Source organism: Myodes glareolus, chromosome 5 (assembly GCF_982192425.1).
Source record: "Myodes glareolus chromosome 5, mMyoGla1.1, whole genome shotgun sequence".
NCBI lineage: Eukaryota > Metazoa > Chordata > Mammalia > Rodentia > Cricetidae > Myodes > Myodes glareolus.
Window position 1 is genome coordinate 83,314,753 of NC_142030.1, and position 13,677 is coordinate 83,328,429.

The 13,677-nt window shown below is 33.6% G+C and overlaps 1 protein-coding gene across 1 annotated transcript in view; it reads right to left on the reverse strand.

Annotated features, from left to right (window-relative positions):
• Positions 1-13,677, reverse strand: part of Kcnt2 (potassium sodium-activated channel subfamily T member 2) — a 411,713-nt gene that overhangs the window by 115,737 nt on the left and 282,299 nt on the right. The window contains exon 14 of the mRNA XM_048430982.3: positions 4,118-4,226. Within this exon, the coding sequence (XP_048286939.1) occupies positions 4,118-4,226 (109 nt within the window). The remainder of the gene's footprint in view (positions 1-4,117; positions 4,227-13,677) is intronic.

Sequence of the window (13,677 nt, forward strand, 5' to 3'; positions counted from 1 at the left end):
GGAATTCTTTAGAAAGGAAGTTATAATTTTCTTTCACCTTTTAAAGTTTTTAATATATCAGTGTGGACTCCTGATTTTTGTTTTATTTAACAGATTAAAACACATTTTGTTATGTATTTTGCAGCGCCACTAGAAAACTTTTTAGTTTGAACCTAATTTCATTTTCCTGACCCACACAACATGCAAGTCCTTGTTCTCTGTCATCAGATTTTCTAGGATCCTGTTCTGTTTTTCTGACACTAGTCCTTAACCAACAATGTACCATTCCTTTTACATCAGAACAATGTTTAAGAAGCAAGCTTTCATCATTGTTCACAGGATGCCCTTGATTCTATGCTCTCTTGAAACGATGGAAAATTCTATGTGGTATATTCTAACAGACCTATAGACCTGCACATCTATATATCTGTATCTATCGTTCTTATTTGTCCTTAAAAATCATGTGCTTATACTGGCTTCAATCTCCATAAGATATGTACATGTATTGGAAGAAGCTGAGAAGAAGAAAGACATAAATATATGATGTATAACAGGATATTTTGATAGGGTGCAAGATCAGAAAAATAATGTTAGTAAACAATTCAAAGAGGTCAAATAACCCAAATGATAGTACTTATACTAATGGTAAGACCTCATCTGAGAAGGGAACTAAAACTCAAAAAAATTACTTAAAGTACTAATAAGAGTATGTGGAAATATTTAAGCTATAAACTGCTTCAAATAAAAAGGAAAGAAAAGTAATTAAAAAACCTTTTAATCTAACATTTCTTAATCTTCCTAGATTGTGAATTTTAATTCTCTAGGAAAAGAATTTGCTTTTATGAAGTAGTTTTAGTTTGAGTCCTTACATACTTTTATATTTATTTAATAAATGTATAATCTTACAAAGGCAAATGGAGTAATATGGACTATTATGATATCAGTGCTGACATTTCTTCTGAACATAATAACAAATAATATACAGTAAAATGAAAGTCATTTGAGGCAATAAGAGAGCTTAATGGGGACAGGTTATAGCTGCCTAACGTGACAACCAGAGTTTGGTACCCAAACCAACCTGATGCAAGAAGAGGAGAGAACAGACTGCAATAAGTTTTCCTCTTATTTCATTATGTGCACTTCTCTACTTGGACACAAACAAACATATACACACATACATGCGCACAAGTTAATAAAAGTATTAAATGATTGTAGATAAATTTTAAGGTTTTTTTCATATTTTATATATTGTGAATATTTCTCTTCTGTAAAAATTTTCTATTGTCTATTATGCAAAAGAACTATTTTCAAGGATATATGTAAGTGTACTTTTTACATACCAAAAAGCACATAAGCTTATGCTCAATATAATTATACCTGAGTCAATGCAAGTGAGAGACACAGGGAGGCATCTTCAAACCCACCTATGAAAGTTTGAGAACAAAATGAAGATGGTAAGTACTGAAGAAACTGCCATAAAGTTGGAAGCCTGGTACTTTGCTAGTAAGACTGAAAATATTGTAATCTATTTATAATAACCTTACAGCATAGAACAAATGATTAACAGAGTGGCTACGTGATCTAGAAATTCAACTCAGCCTTAATAAACCCAAACTGGATGAAATGAAAGCATATATAATGGAAAAACCAGTGTCTTTCAGGGGTTATAAAGAATCCACACTGATCATGTGTTAAAGAGAAAAGTGAAATGTGGTTTCTCCTGTAGTAACATACCATCAAAATTAAAATATAAGTTATTGGGTGTCTGTATAGAGGGACTTTGAAAATGTCACTCTAATTGATGGAAGCCAAGTCAGCAACACATGGCACATAGAATGGTCTAGAACTGGCAAAAAACAGAAACAGGTGTAGATGAGTGGCTGGCCAAGACTGAAAAGAAGCAAGTAGATTGTTGATAGGTTTCTGTGAAATTTCTCTAATTTAATTAGAGAAATTCTAATTAAATTTTTAATTCTAATAATTAAAAATTGCTAGTGACAATCTGCAGAAGAATGAAAATAGATCCATATCTATCACCATGCACAAAACTCAAGTCCAAATGGATTAAGGACATCAACATTAATCTGAACACATTGACCCTGACAGAAGAGAAAGTGGGAAGTAGTCTACAAGACATGGGCACAGAAGACTACTTCTTAGGTAGAACCCCAGTAGCACAGACAATAAGAGCAACAATGAATAAGTGGTACCTCCTGAAACTGAGAAGCTTCTGTAAAACAAAGGACACTGTCATTAAGACCAAAAGGCAACCTACTGATTGGGAGAAGATTTTCACCAACCCCTCATCAGACAAAGGTCTGATCTCCAAAATATACAAAGAACTCAAGAAACTAGATACTAAACTCTAATTAACCCAATTAAAAAATGGGGTACTGAACTGAACAGAGAATTCTCAAAAGAACTTCGAATGGCCAAAAGACACTTAAGGTCATGCTCAACCTCCTTAGCAATCAGGGAAATGCAAATCAAAACAACTTTGAGATACCATCTTACACTTGTCAGAATAGCTAAACTCAAAAACACCAATGATAGCCTATGCTGGAGAGGATGTGGAGTGAGGGGAACTCTCATCCATTGTTGGTGGGAATGCAAACTTGTACAGCCACTGTGGAAATCAGTGTGGCGGTTTCTCAGGAGACTAATTTTAAAGGGCAACTTACTAAATTGAAATAATTTTGTGAAAAATGTTATATTTTTAATAAAGAAAAATTCAATGGAATATATAGATTTAATGACTTATGCCTATTTTTTTACCCAGGTAGAACAGTGCCTCAAAATAAGTAAATAAGTAAAATAAAATGAATCAAAACAACAACAAAAAAAACAATGTGAATGAATTTTTCTTTGTATGAACAGCAGTGAGTTGGACTAAACATTCAGCATTATAATTCGAATATTCAATGGCAAAACTAATATGAAAAAATATTGATACACTTGATGATGTCTCTGTTTAATTATGTCTGATTATTTTCTGTACTTAAACTGGATCAAATGACTGAGTATTTCTTGAAAATAAACCACCCCACCCATAATCTCCCTACCTAATTTCATTGTTGAAATTAAACCCTTGTGAACAAGCAGAATAAAAATATTTCTATTAAGAATTTTTATAAATTGCTCCTAGGGTAATCTTTTTCATCTCAGCAGAAAAGAAATGCAATTAGAGACAAGATGGTGAAGTCTATTTTACAATACCACTGACCATTTACTGGTTTTCTATTAGTGACTCCTTCTAACTACCATACTTTCTAGAAAAGAAATTATTCATTGTAATCTCTTTGCTTTAGTAGTTCAGTTAAATAACAGCCATTTAAGTTATGGAGAAACAAATAAGCAAGGAAGCAAGAAAGCAAACACAAAACCCACCTGGACTAAAAGCACAAAGTAGAATATAGTTAGATAATCAACATGTTGCCTTCAACACCAAGTCAGTAATAGGAAACAAAATGCATCTCAGTACAGCATTTGTGTTCTAAAGTTAAAGCAATATATTCACTCCTCAAACTTTCTTTTATCATCCAAATAAAAACAAATTCTGTTTATTTGAAGCTATAGTAATATATAAAAGAATTCTAAAATGTTTTATTGCTGTTTCCCAACTACCTGAAATGCACATAATATGGTATACTATATTATATATTAGTACTTATAATAATACTATTACTTATTACTTATTATTATATTATTAAATATAATAATATTAATAATACTTATTAATAACTATTAATAAGTAGAAAAGCACAATTTTGAGATCAATTATGTACAAAAAGTTTTATCATAACATTTATTTAAGATCTCATTACTCATAAATTCTCTTCAGGAAAATTTTATTTACTATAAAAATTTTATTCATGGAAACTAACTATAAACCCATGAAACAATGTTGAAATTCAGAATGTTGTTTATAAAAATTATATCAAGATTAGTGAATAAGATTAATAACCAATAAGATCAACTTTATTCATGTGTTAGGCCTCTCAAATTATTCATGTATTTCAAATGAAGATAATGTAAACAAAAACAAATATAGACAAATATCTATTTGTATATTTTGGCTTACTATAGGTCTATATCACACAACTACTAATTAAATTATCTGAAGAAAAAATATACTTACTGCCCTCTAGAGGTATGAACCAGTAGTGTAATAAGTGTAGATGTAGCTGGGCATATACAGTTTAAAGCTAACATGGCGTATTTAAACTCCTCTTCACAAACAACATGATCTGTGTGAAATAAAATAGGTAAATTAGAATAATTTACCTTTTGAAACTATTTTGTTTAAATATGAAAAATAGGACAATGAATAAAATTGCAAAAGTCTCAACATAAACATACTTATTTTAAGGTTGTTTTTTCAGGTGGAATGCTATCCCCAGAAATACATTTTGTAAGATATAGTGCTGGAGAATGAGTTCATGACTGTGTTTCGGGGCCATGAAAGAAGAGTTCTAATCCTGACAAAACAGGGAACCTTGGTAAAATGTGAAACTGCTTGTGCAAGGAGGAAAGCAACATCTAGTTTGAGTAGCAGTCTGGAAGACGTTTCAGGTGATTGGTGAAGATCCTATGAACTTCCAACTTTCAGTACCACAAATCCAAAAATACTGGTTTTCTAAAATCATAACCACACAGCATTACACCTCAAAATTTTTAAAATATGTGGTAGGCTATCTGATAAACACAAGTTACATGCTTTATACTATCAGAGCCAATGTAATAATGTTTAAAAGTATTATTAAAATAAAAACTGCACTGTAATTAAAATAAATTCCTAAACTCAAAGCTGGGTAGGGTCCAGTTATGAAAGTTAGCAAGTGGTGCCTAGAACTCAGTGACAAGAAAGAAAAAGAGTGCTAGAAAGGATGACAGAGAGGAGTGCCACCACATCTGTAGGAGACAAATCTGCCCAGCTCAAATTATATTGTCACCATATGAGAATGATGCCCTAATATGACAGTTGCTTGATTCTCTACATAAAGCATACTTTCAGAAAAGGAAATAAACTATTGTTAATCTAATAGCAGCCAACTCCAAGCAAAGTATTTAAACATTAGTATTAGAAATTGAGAACCTACTAAATTTCTAAAGCGATACAAACATTCTTTGGCAGGAAATAGAAGTTTTAGCTAACAGAAAGAAATGACGATTAAAGTAGTTCATTAAACAAGCATAAGTACCATGCAATCAAGAGTGAGTGACTTCAGAAACAAGGTAGCAATGGTTCTGCTACAAATTATAGCAATATGATTGCTAATTAATGTGGTTGAGCATATAAAAGAAAAGCTCAATGCTTTTTAGTTTTAATTTTGTTTAAATGTTGCTTTCATTTTTCTTTGTTAAAATTTATATGAGAAATATTACACTAGTTATACCTCAGGATTTAGTCTAATAGACATGAAGGATCTGCTAATAACTACTGCATCTTTCACTCCATTAGCCCCTCTCTTTCTCTTTCAAATTATTAGTCTGTGTAAATGGAATTTGAGGAGGACTTTAAAAATATATAGCAATGATATTTAATGTTTTGCAAAAGGGGATAAGACTCTAACTCCAATTTGAATATTGATGTCTGTAATGAAATATTTGCAAAAGAACAGTGTATTTAAACAACCCTCTCAATATTTCTCAAAATAATATTTGAATGTATGTGTGTAATCTGTGAGAGAAAGGCAATAAAGTTGTTAAAAGGCCAAATGCAATTGCTTTAGACTCATATCTTAAAAATGCATAGGGGACCATGATTTTAACTAACACTTGCAACATATGATCTGTGAAAAATATACACACTTCATAGCATAACATAAGACAGGACGTTTAAAAATCCAAACTGTAACAGAAATCTTGGAAACTTGATTGCCATATGCACCACCACAAGCCGTTATTGGTTTTCACTAAAAGGCATAACTGTATTTCTTCAAATAGAACAACTTGAAAACTGTAGTGTAGGGCAATGCTTTGGAAATGTTTCATCATGCTTTCCTTCAATAGTTAAGAGTTGGGTATTGTGGCCTCTCTTTGTTCAATTGTTATCAGAATTTTAACGAATGACTATGGAGTAATTGTATGAGGAGCTCTTTTTCTTCCCTCAAAAGCCATATTATTTTTTAATCTACTAATATATTAAATCCACACAAGACACCTTTCCTCAGATAAAGACTTGTAGTACCCACCAGTCCTTCAAGCTTAAAGCACATCTGTTACAGTCCACTACACAAACATAAAGTATGATCTATTTCAGCATCACATGATAAATTATCTACTGGGAAAAATGCATGCAAACTAAAATGTACTTTACTGTCTTCAGCATAGCATGTGACTCACTAATATTCCTTCAAGATATTCAATCACTATTTCCTATAGTGACAGCATCTTTTACTGGTGTGGCAATTGGTGCAAGCCTCCTTCTTTATATTGCATTTTCTTGTCTATTTTACTTCTACACTTACATAGGAACAATTCGTGCTTCATTATTATACATACCTACTTAACATTTTTAGTAAAAGAAGTGTTAAAAGTACTTACTGTACAAAGAAGGTACACAAGGCTGGCAAGAATGAACAATGAATAAAGAACTCCTTGTTCAACAAGGAAAGCCTAAAATAGAAGACTAGTTTCCAGCTATATAATGAACACCAAAAATCCTAGATATCAAGAAAACAAACCAATTTAAAAATAGAATGCAGATCTAAACAGCAAATTCTTAAAGAGCTAGGAAACACTTAAATACATCTTAAACATGCTTAGATATTAGGAAAATGTTAATCAATATTACTTTGAGATTTCATTTTACACTAGTCAGGATGGCTAAGATCAATAAAACAAGTGATGGTCATACTAGCGAGAATGTGGAGTCAAGGCAATGCCCATAAATTGCTGGTGGGACTGCAATTTTTACCATCACTATGGAAATAAGTGAGGTGGTTTCTCAGGAACATGGAAATCGATCTACTTCAATATCTAGTTATAACAATCTTGGGTATGTATCCAAAGGACATTTTACTGTATCACATAGACACTTGTTCAACAATGTTTATTGCTGCTCTGTTAACAATAGTCAGAAATTTGGAACAACTTAGATGCCCTTTTTCAGACAAATGAATAAAACACACACACACACACACACACACACACACACACACACACACACACACACCTTGCCAGAAAATAAAACTCAGAGTTACTCTTCTGGGCTAAGGCCATCTTTCTAATGTGATTTGATGTCATGCAAGTCACTTGTGCTCTGAAACCTGCTAACCTACTTAATCCTGCTGACCAATCATGCCAGTCAATCATATGTAGTATTCGTAAATTAAAATTCAGTAAGAATAAAACCATTAAAAGCATTCAATAACAACTGTGATTGCTGACTAGCATGCTGGGCAGGATGACAACCTTTCTTTGTCAGCACTAGTCTCATTGCTCAGGCTTCTTCATTTGTCAAGTGAATTCTCATAAGTTATAAAACAAGTAGGTATTTGCAAAATCCTCAGCATATCACTCACCAACAGTCAGAATTTAGACAACTTTCTAACTTAATGCACCATTCCCGTGCACCTTCTATGTCATATGGCAGCTAAAAATGTTAATCTGTAACAACAGGAGAAAAGGCAGAACATATGGGATGAATACAAGCTGGGGTGTCCTTGTGGAGGTTTATTCAAGTTATGCTTTTCTTACTATGGCTGTATTCTCTTCGTCAAATAGGTGGAAATGATTAGGAAGAAAGTGGCAAACTAGAGATTGCAGATAATCTGTTGTTTTCTTGTGATTTTTTTTCCTTTTGCTTCACTAAAATACAAGAAAGTTGGGCCAGAAATATTGCTCATTTGGTAAAGCGATTGTCTTACAACCATGAAGATCTAATTTCAATCCCAAGAGCAAGTGGGAAAAAAAAGTCCAATGCAGTGAGCCACACATTTAAACCTAGCACATGAAAGCAGAGATAAGAGGATCAGTGACTGTTGACCAGTGAAGCTAGCCTCTTTGGCAAATCTCAGGCCATTGAGACTTCCTTCTCAAGCACCAAAGAGTATAGTTTCCTGAGAAGTACATGCAAGATTGATTTCTGATGTCCATGCACAAGCACATCCACATACACTCATGCAAGTGATCTGATATGAGGAAAAGGAAAGGGAGTTCCCTTAGTAGGGAGAGCATGAGTTTCTCCTGCAGAAGGAGGGATGTGGGTAAAAGAATAAAAAGTGTGTCTTCAAAAGCCACAAGGTATCATAATAAATGATAACTATTGAATTAAACAATCCCTATAATATGTGCAACTCCAATTTCACATAGAAACTTTGCTTATGAAACTGACAGATTTCTCTGCAAGAGCCAAAGACTACCTAACAAAAACACCAATATCATACAAGTTTGTTTAGAGACAGTCTAAGATATTTTGAGGCTCTTGTGAAAGGTATTGTTTCCCTGATTTCTTGCTCAGTCCGTTTATGTATATCAAAAACCATCTGTGTATAGACAGACAACTTACTTTGTGTGCTAAATTTGTATCCTATACTTTGCTGATTATGTTTATAGTTTTAGAAGAATCCTGGTTGAATTCTTGGTGTACTTTATATATAAAACAAAATAATCTATGAGTAGACTCTTTGACATCTTCCTGTCCTATTTTGTCTTTCCTTCTCTTCCTGTGGATATTTAGTTCAATTCCCTTATTATTCCAACTGGGAATTCAAGTACTACATTGAATAGGTATATAGGGGAAATTTTTTATTGTAGATGGAGGCTGCTCACTTTTTTCCCAACTGCCCAGACCTAAAATAATCACACAGAAACTGTATTAATCAAAACACTGCTTGTCCTACTACTTAGGCGCATTACTTGCTAATTCTTATATCTTTAATTAACCCATTTCTATTATCTTATGTTTTACCATGAGGCTCGTGGTTTACTGGTAAGGTTCTGTCTGGAGGCCAGCATCTGTCTCCTTTGGCAGCTACATGGTATCTCTCTAACTCCACCTTCTTTCTCTCTATATCTCATACAGCCTGACTCTATATTGCCATGCTATAGGCACAAAACAGCTACTTTGTTAACCAATGGTAAAAACAAACAAACAAACATTTTCACAGAATACAGAGAAGTATCTCACAAAAGAAAAGATATCCCCTTTTCTATCTAAACAAAAAGATGTTTAACTTTAACATAGTAAAATTACATATCAAAACCAGCTATCAAGCAAGAATTATAATTACAATATTTATTCCATTTACATTTGACAAATTAATAAAATACTCTATCATCTATCCTATTTTTGTGAGTCTAAAGTTTTATATATAATCTTTTATAATTATAGCTATCTTTTTTTCAACTCCATCAAAGACCCCAGAAGGATATAATATTACCTAAGTAAATAAGAAGTGCACTGTAATTAACTTTCAAAACTCAGGAATTGACAGAGACATCTTACTGCCTGGGCAGTCAACCAGCGTTCTTCTGTATTATTGGGGAACTCATTTTCAGCCTTCAGGCCATAGTATGAGGGAGACTTTTTATGATGCAAGAAATTTTAATGATTGTTCCACCTATATTGGCAGTTTTTGTTAGTCACTTTCAAAGTAGTTTCTTTATTAACCTATGGTTTTAAAACATTTTCACAGCACACATAACTTTGTCTGATATTAGTAGAAATATTGCGAGTCTATCTCAATTTAAGATGATATTAACTATGAACTTGCAGTAAATTGTTCTTATTTTGTTGAGGCATATCCCTTGTATATTTGCTGTCTCGGGGACTTTTATCATGAAGAGATGTTAGTCATAGCCATAGACCTTTTCTTCTTCTAATGAGGTGGTCATGTACCTGTTCTCTTTTAGTCAGCTTATGTAAGAGATTACATTTGAAGATTTATGTATGTTGACACCATACCTGCATCACTGAGATAAAATAAATGTAATTGTGGTAGACAATGTTTTGATGTGTTGAATTCAGTTTGCAAGTGTATTATTGAGAATTTTTGCATTTATGTTCATTAGGAATATTTGGTCTGTGCATTTTTTTCTTGGTTGTGTCATTGATTTTGTTAGGTGGGTAATATTGGCTTTATAAGAAGAAATAGGATTATATTCCTTCTGTTTCTATTTTGTGGAACAATTCAAGGAGTAACACCTATGCTAGTGAATCAGTAGAATTAATATTGTGTGATGTGGGTTTCCCCTCTGTATGTTGTGAATACCATTGGTTAATAAAGAACTGCTTTGGGCCTATTGCAGAGCTATAGGGGAACAGAGCTAGGCAGGGGGAAACAAACTGAATGCTGGGAGAAAGAAGAGCAAAGTCTGAGAGAAGCCATTTAGCCCCACTGGGGCCAGATCGAACTTTATCTGGTAAGCCATAGCCACATGGAAATACACAGATTACTAGAAATGGGCTAATTTAAAATGTAAGAGATAGCCAATAAGAAGGTAGAGCTAATAGGCCAAGCAGTGTTTTAATTAATATAGTTTCTGTATCTTTATTTTGGGGCTGAGCAGGCAGGAACCAACAAGCAGGCCTTCTTACCACATTATTGGCAATCATGTGGCCAACTAAAATCCACTTAAAACATGAGAGGGCTGAGAAAGAAATTCTAGACACAAAATTACAGAGTTTAACACAGCTTTTTCTTTTTGCTGGTAGCATGCTGCAGCTCCTTTAAGAGAGGTTTTCTTGATTCAGCGGTGGCAGAAAAAAAATGTGGCATTTAAAATGCTGGCTTACTGGTCTGTGCTGCCACCTTGACCTTTGTCTCTCTCAGGAGGGTGAGCATTTAAATGGAGTTTGTGAGCAGCATGGTTTGACTTTCTTGGTAGCAACATGGACCAGCTGTGTGCCTAGAACTGGGGCATTGTGCATGACTCTTGGAGGCAGCTAAAAGCTCAACCACACTGAACAGTGAAGAGCAAGCAGACAATACCATACATACCCTATTAATGCCTCAGCTTAAGATTTTAAGAAGCACTTAGCATTTTTAGAAGTGCTCCTAGACATTAAAGTGTCGCTGCCACCTCGATCTGCATGGATGACAAGACACCGGAGCTCTTCTTGAACGCAGTTTATTCAGGACCTTGAACAATGGCTTCTCTCTTGCTTCTCTCCCCGGGCAGACCTCTCCCAGCCCTTATATAGTGTATGGTCGCCTATCCCGGAGTGCCACGTGGACATCGCCCATAGGCTCAAGCATGCGCAAGCAACACACACGATCATAGCGAGTTATGGCCATAACCATAAAAGGAGTTGTTTGTCACAGAGAGTGCTCGCTTTTGGGCTTACGGAGGGCAGCAGCCAGTGCCATCTTAAAGGCGTGGCTCCACGCAGTTCTCTACATTAAAGAATTACAAGTACACAATAGGACAGATTCAAATAAAAGACCTCTAAATGAGTCACAGTGTTGGATAAATGTACTTAGGCTTGTAAGATAGGAGAAAATGATTATAGAAAGTTACAAAAGAAAGTAAATGGTTTATAAAAATATGAAGAAATATTTAAAGAGACAGAGTACAGAAATATTAAAGAAGTAGAAAAAGTAATATAGTAATAAAAATAAGCCATGTAAAGATTGACTATACACAGAGAGTGTGGATTATGTATATTATTATGTTTTCTTTGGATTTTTTGACTTCAGAGAGAAATTTATTCTGGAGACTGCTAAGCTAAACCAACATATATGTTTCAAAAGTTTCTTGACTTCAAAGCTTGAGTCTATGGATACGTTGCTTTGGAAAAGAGGTTCTTCTTTTCTCTCCGCAGAGGAGAAGAACCTGTGGATTGCTTCCAGACAAATGTGGTTTGATGGACCAAGATCCCCAGAAAGGTTGCCTTGAACACCCCTCAAAAAATTACTACACTGTCTCTATCTCCATCCAACCTTCCTGGACCTGGAGGGAGGGGGGAGGAACTTGAACTTCCCACAGGGCAGGAAACCCTGACTGCTCTTAGGGATGGAGAGGGAGGAGGAGAGGGAGTGGGGAGAATGGGAGGGTGTTGGGAGGAGGGGCAGAAATGGAAACTTTTATAATTTAATAAACTTTGAAAAAAATAAAAAATTGCTACACCCAATAAACAGCAGGAAAAAGTTTTGAGAAGAACTATACCCAAATTCCCAAATATTGTTTATAAATGTTTGCTTGTATTTAAAGGGGAATATGCTATAGAGATTTGCAATGGTATGCTTCTTGCTTTATTGATGCAAATGTGTATTTAAATCCAAATAACTGCAAAGGGTACATAGCTTAGAAAAAGCAAGGTGAAAGGGGGGGATCTTCTAAAGTAGGGTAAATATAATATAGTGTGATAAAGATGACAAAAGGAAGCTATAGTAGTAAGATTAATTAAGGAGAGGAATGAAAGGTCAGAGTAAACAAAAGGAATATGAGGAGAGACAACTAATACTAAAGTACCTTTGAAAATACATATGGAAACCTACTAGTACCTACTACTACAGCTTCTGGGGTTTATATACTATAGTTTCCAAAGATATATATGAAAGTAATTTAAATGCAGTCATCACATAATGGTAAAATGGTACACCAACTAGACATCTTATGCCATCGAGTAAAATTTCCAGTGCCAGGGAGTAGATTACATCTTTTTGAGGCATTGACCAAAAACATGCCATAGACCTTCCCTCCAAAAATGTCACACATTATTTGCAATTATGACAATTATGTTTCATGAAGGTGTTTTTCAATGTCTGCATCATTTTATTTTCTATGCTTTTGTATGATTTAAAGCTTCAAGATTTCCCCATATGGTTGCTAGGTAACAGTTCTTTGGAAAGCAGTAAACAGAAACACTACTAAACTAACCCAGCCCTGAGTTTTGATTACAGAAATCAAACATCTTTTAGGAAAGACATATTAGACAGAAACATAAACAAAGTCAAAACGAAAACAATATTATTCATTTTCTTTCACAGAGTAAAGGCTCATTACAAATGATGACTGAATGGACTGCAATGTAATTTTCTCATGTTTCTAAATGTGAGTGCATTGAGAGTTATGAAACATACATATTCTTTTGGTGAGAACATATAACATACAACAATTCTGTGAATTTTATTTCAATCTTATTGCATTGATCAATAATAATAATTGTGTGTATTCACATATCATAGATTGTGCCAGTTCAACTACTATACTACATTCAAATGCTAAGTGGCTAAAAACTGATTTAAGTAAACCTTTCTGTCATTTAATCTCACAATTTATAAATATAAACATGTTAATTAAATACATTAAAGTCTTCTCAGGTTCAAATTTCCAAAATTTTAAAACAGCTTTGCAATTAATTCATTAATACTTTATTTAAAAGGATATTTTCAATTTTAAAATTGCTCAATTATATTAAAACTGAAGTTTTGTATGCACCATACTAATTAGTCAAAGTATTAAAGGATTAGTTATAACATCTAATGTTAATATTATGTCAAAACTCCTGTCTTCAGAAATGTCATGTCTTATTTTCGAAGAAAAGAATTTCTTTATTATTCTATTGTTAAATGAAATAAAATCCATGAAGCTTCATATTATAATAATCCAAAAGAATATTTTAATTTTATAATAGATAAAGCATATATACATATATATATGCCCATAGATTTTTAAATATCACAAGATTCTATGACATAGTATAGGTTAAAAGTATTCAGATATAAAATCAGATGTTGAGAAGGGCAA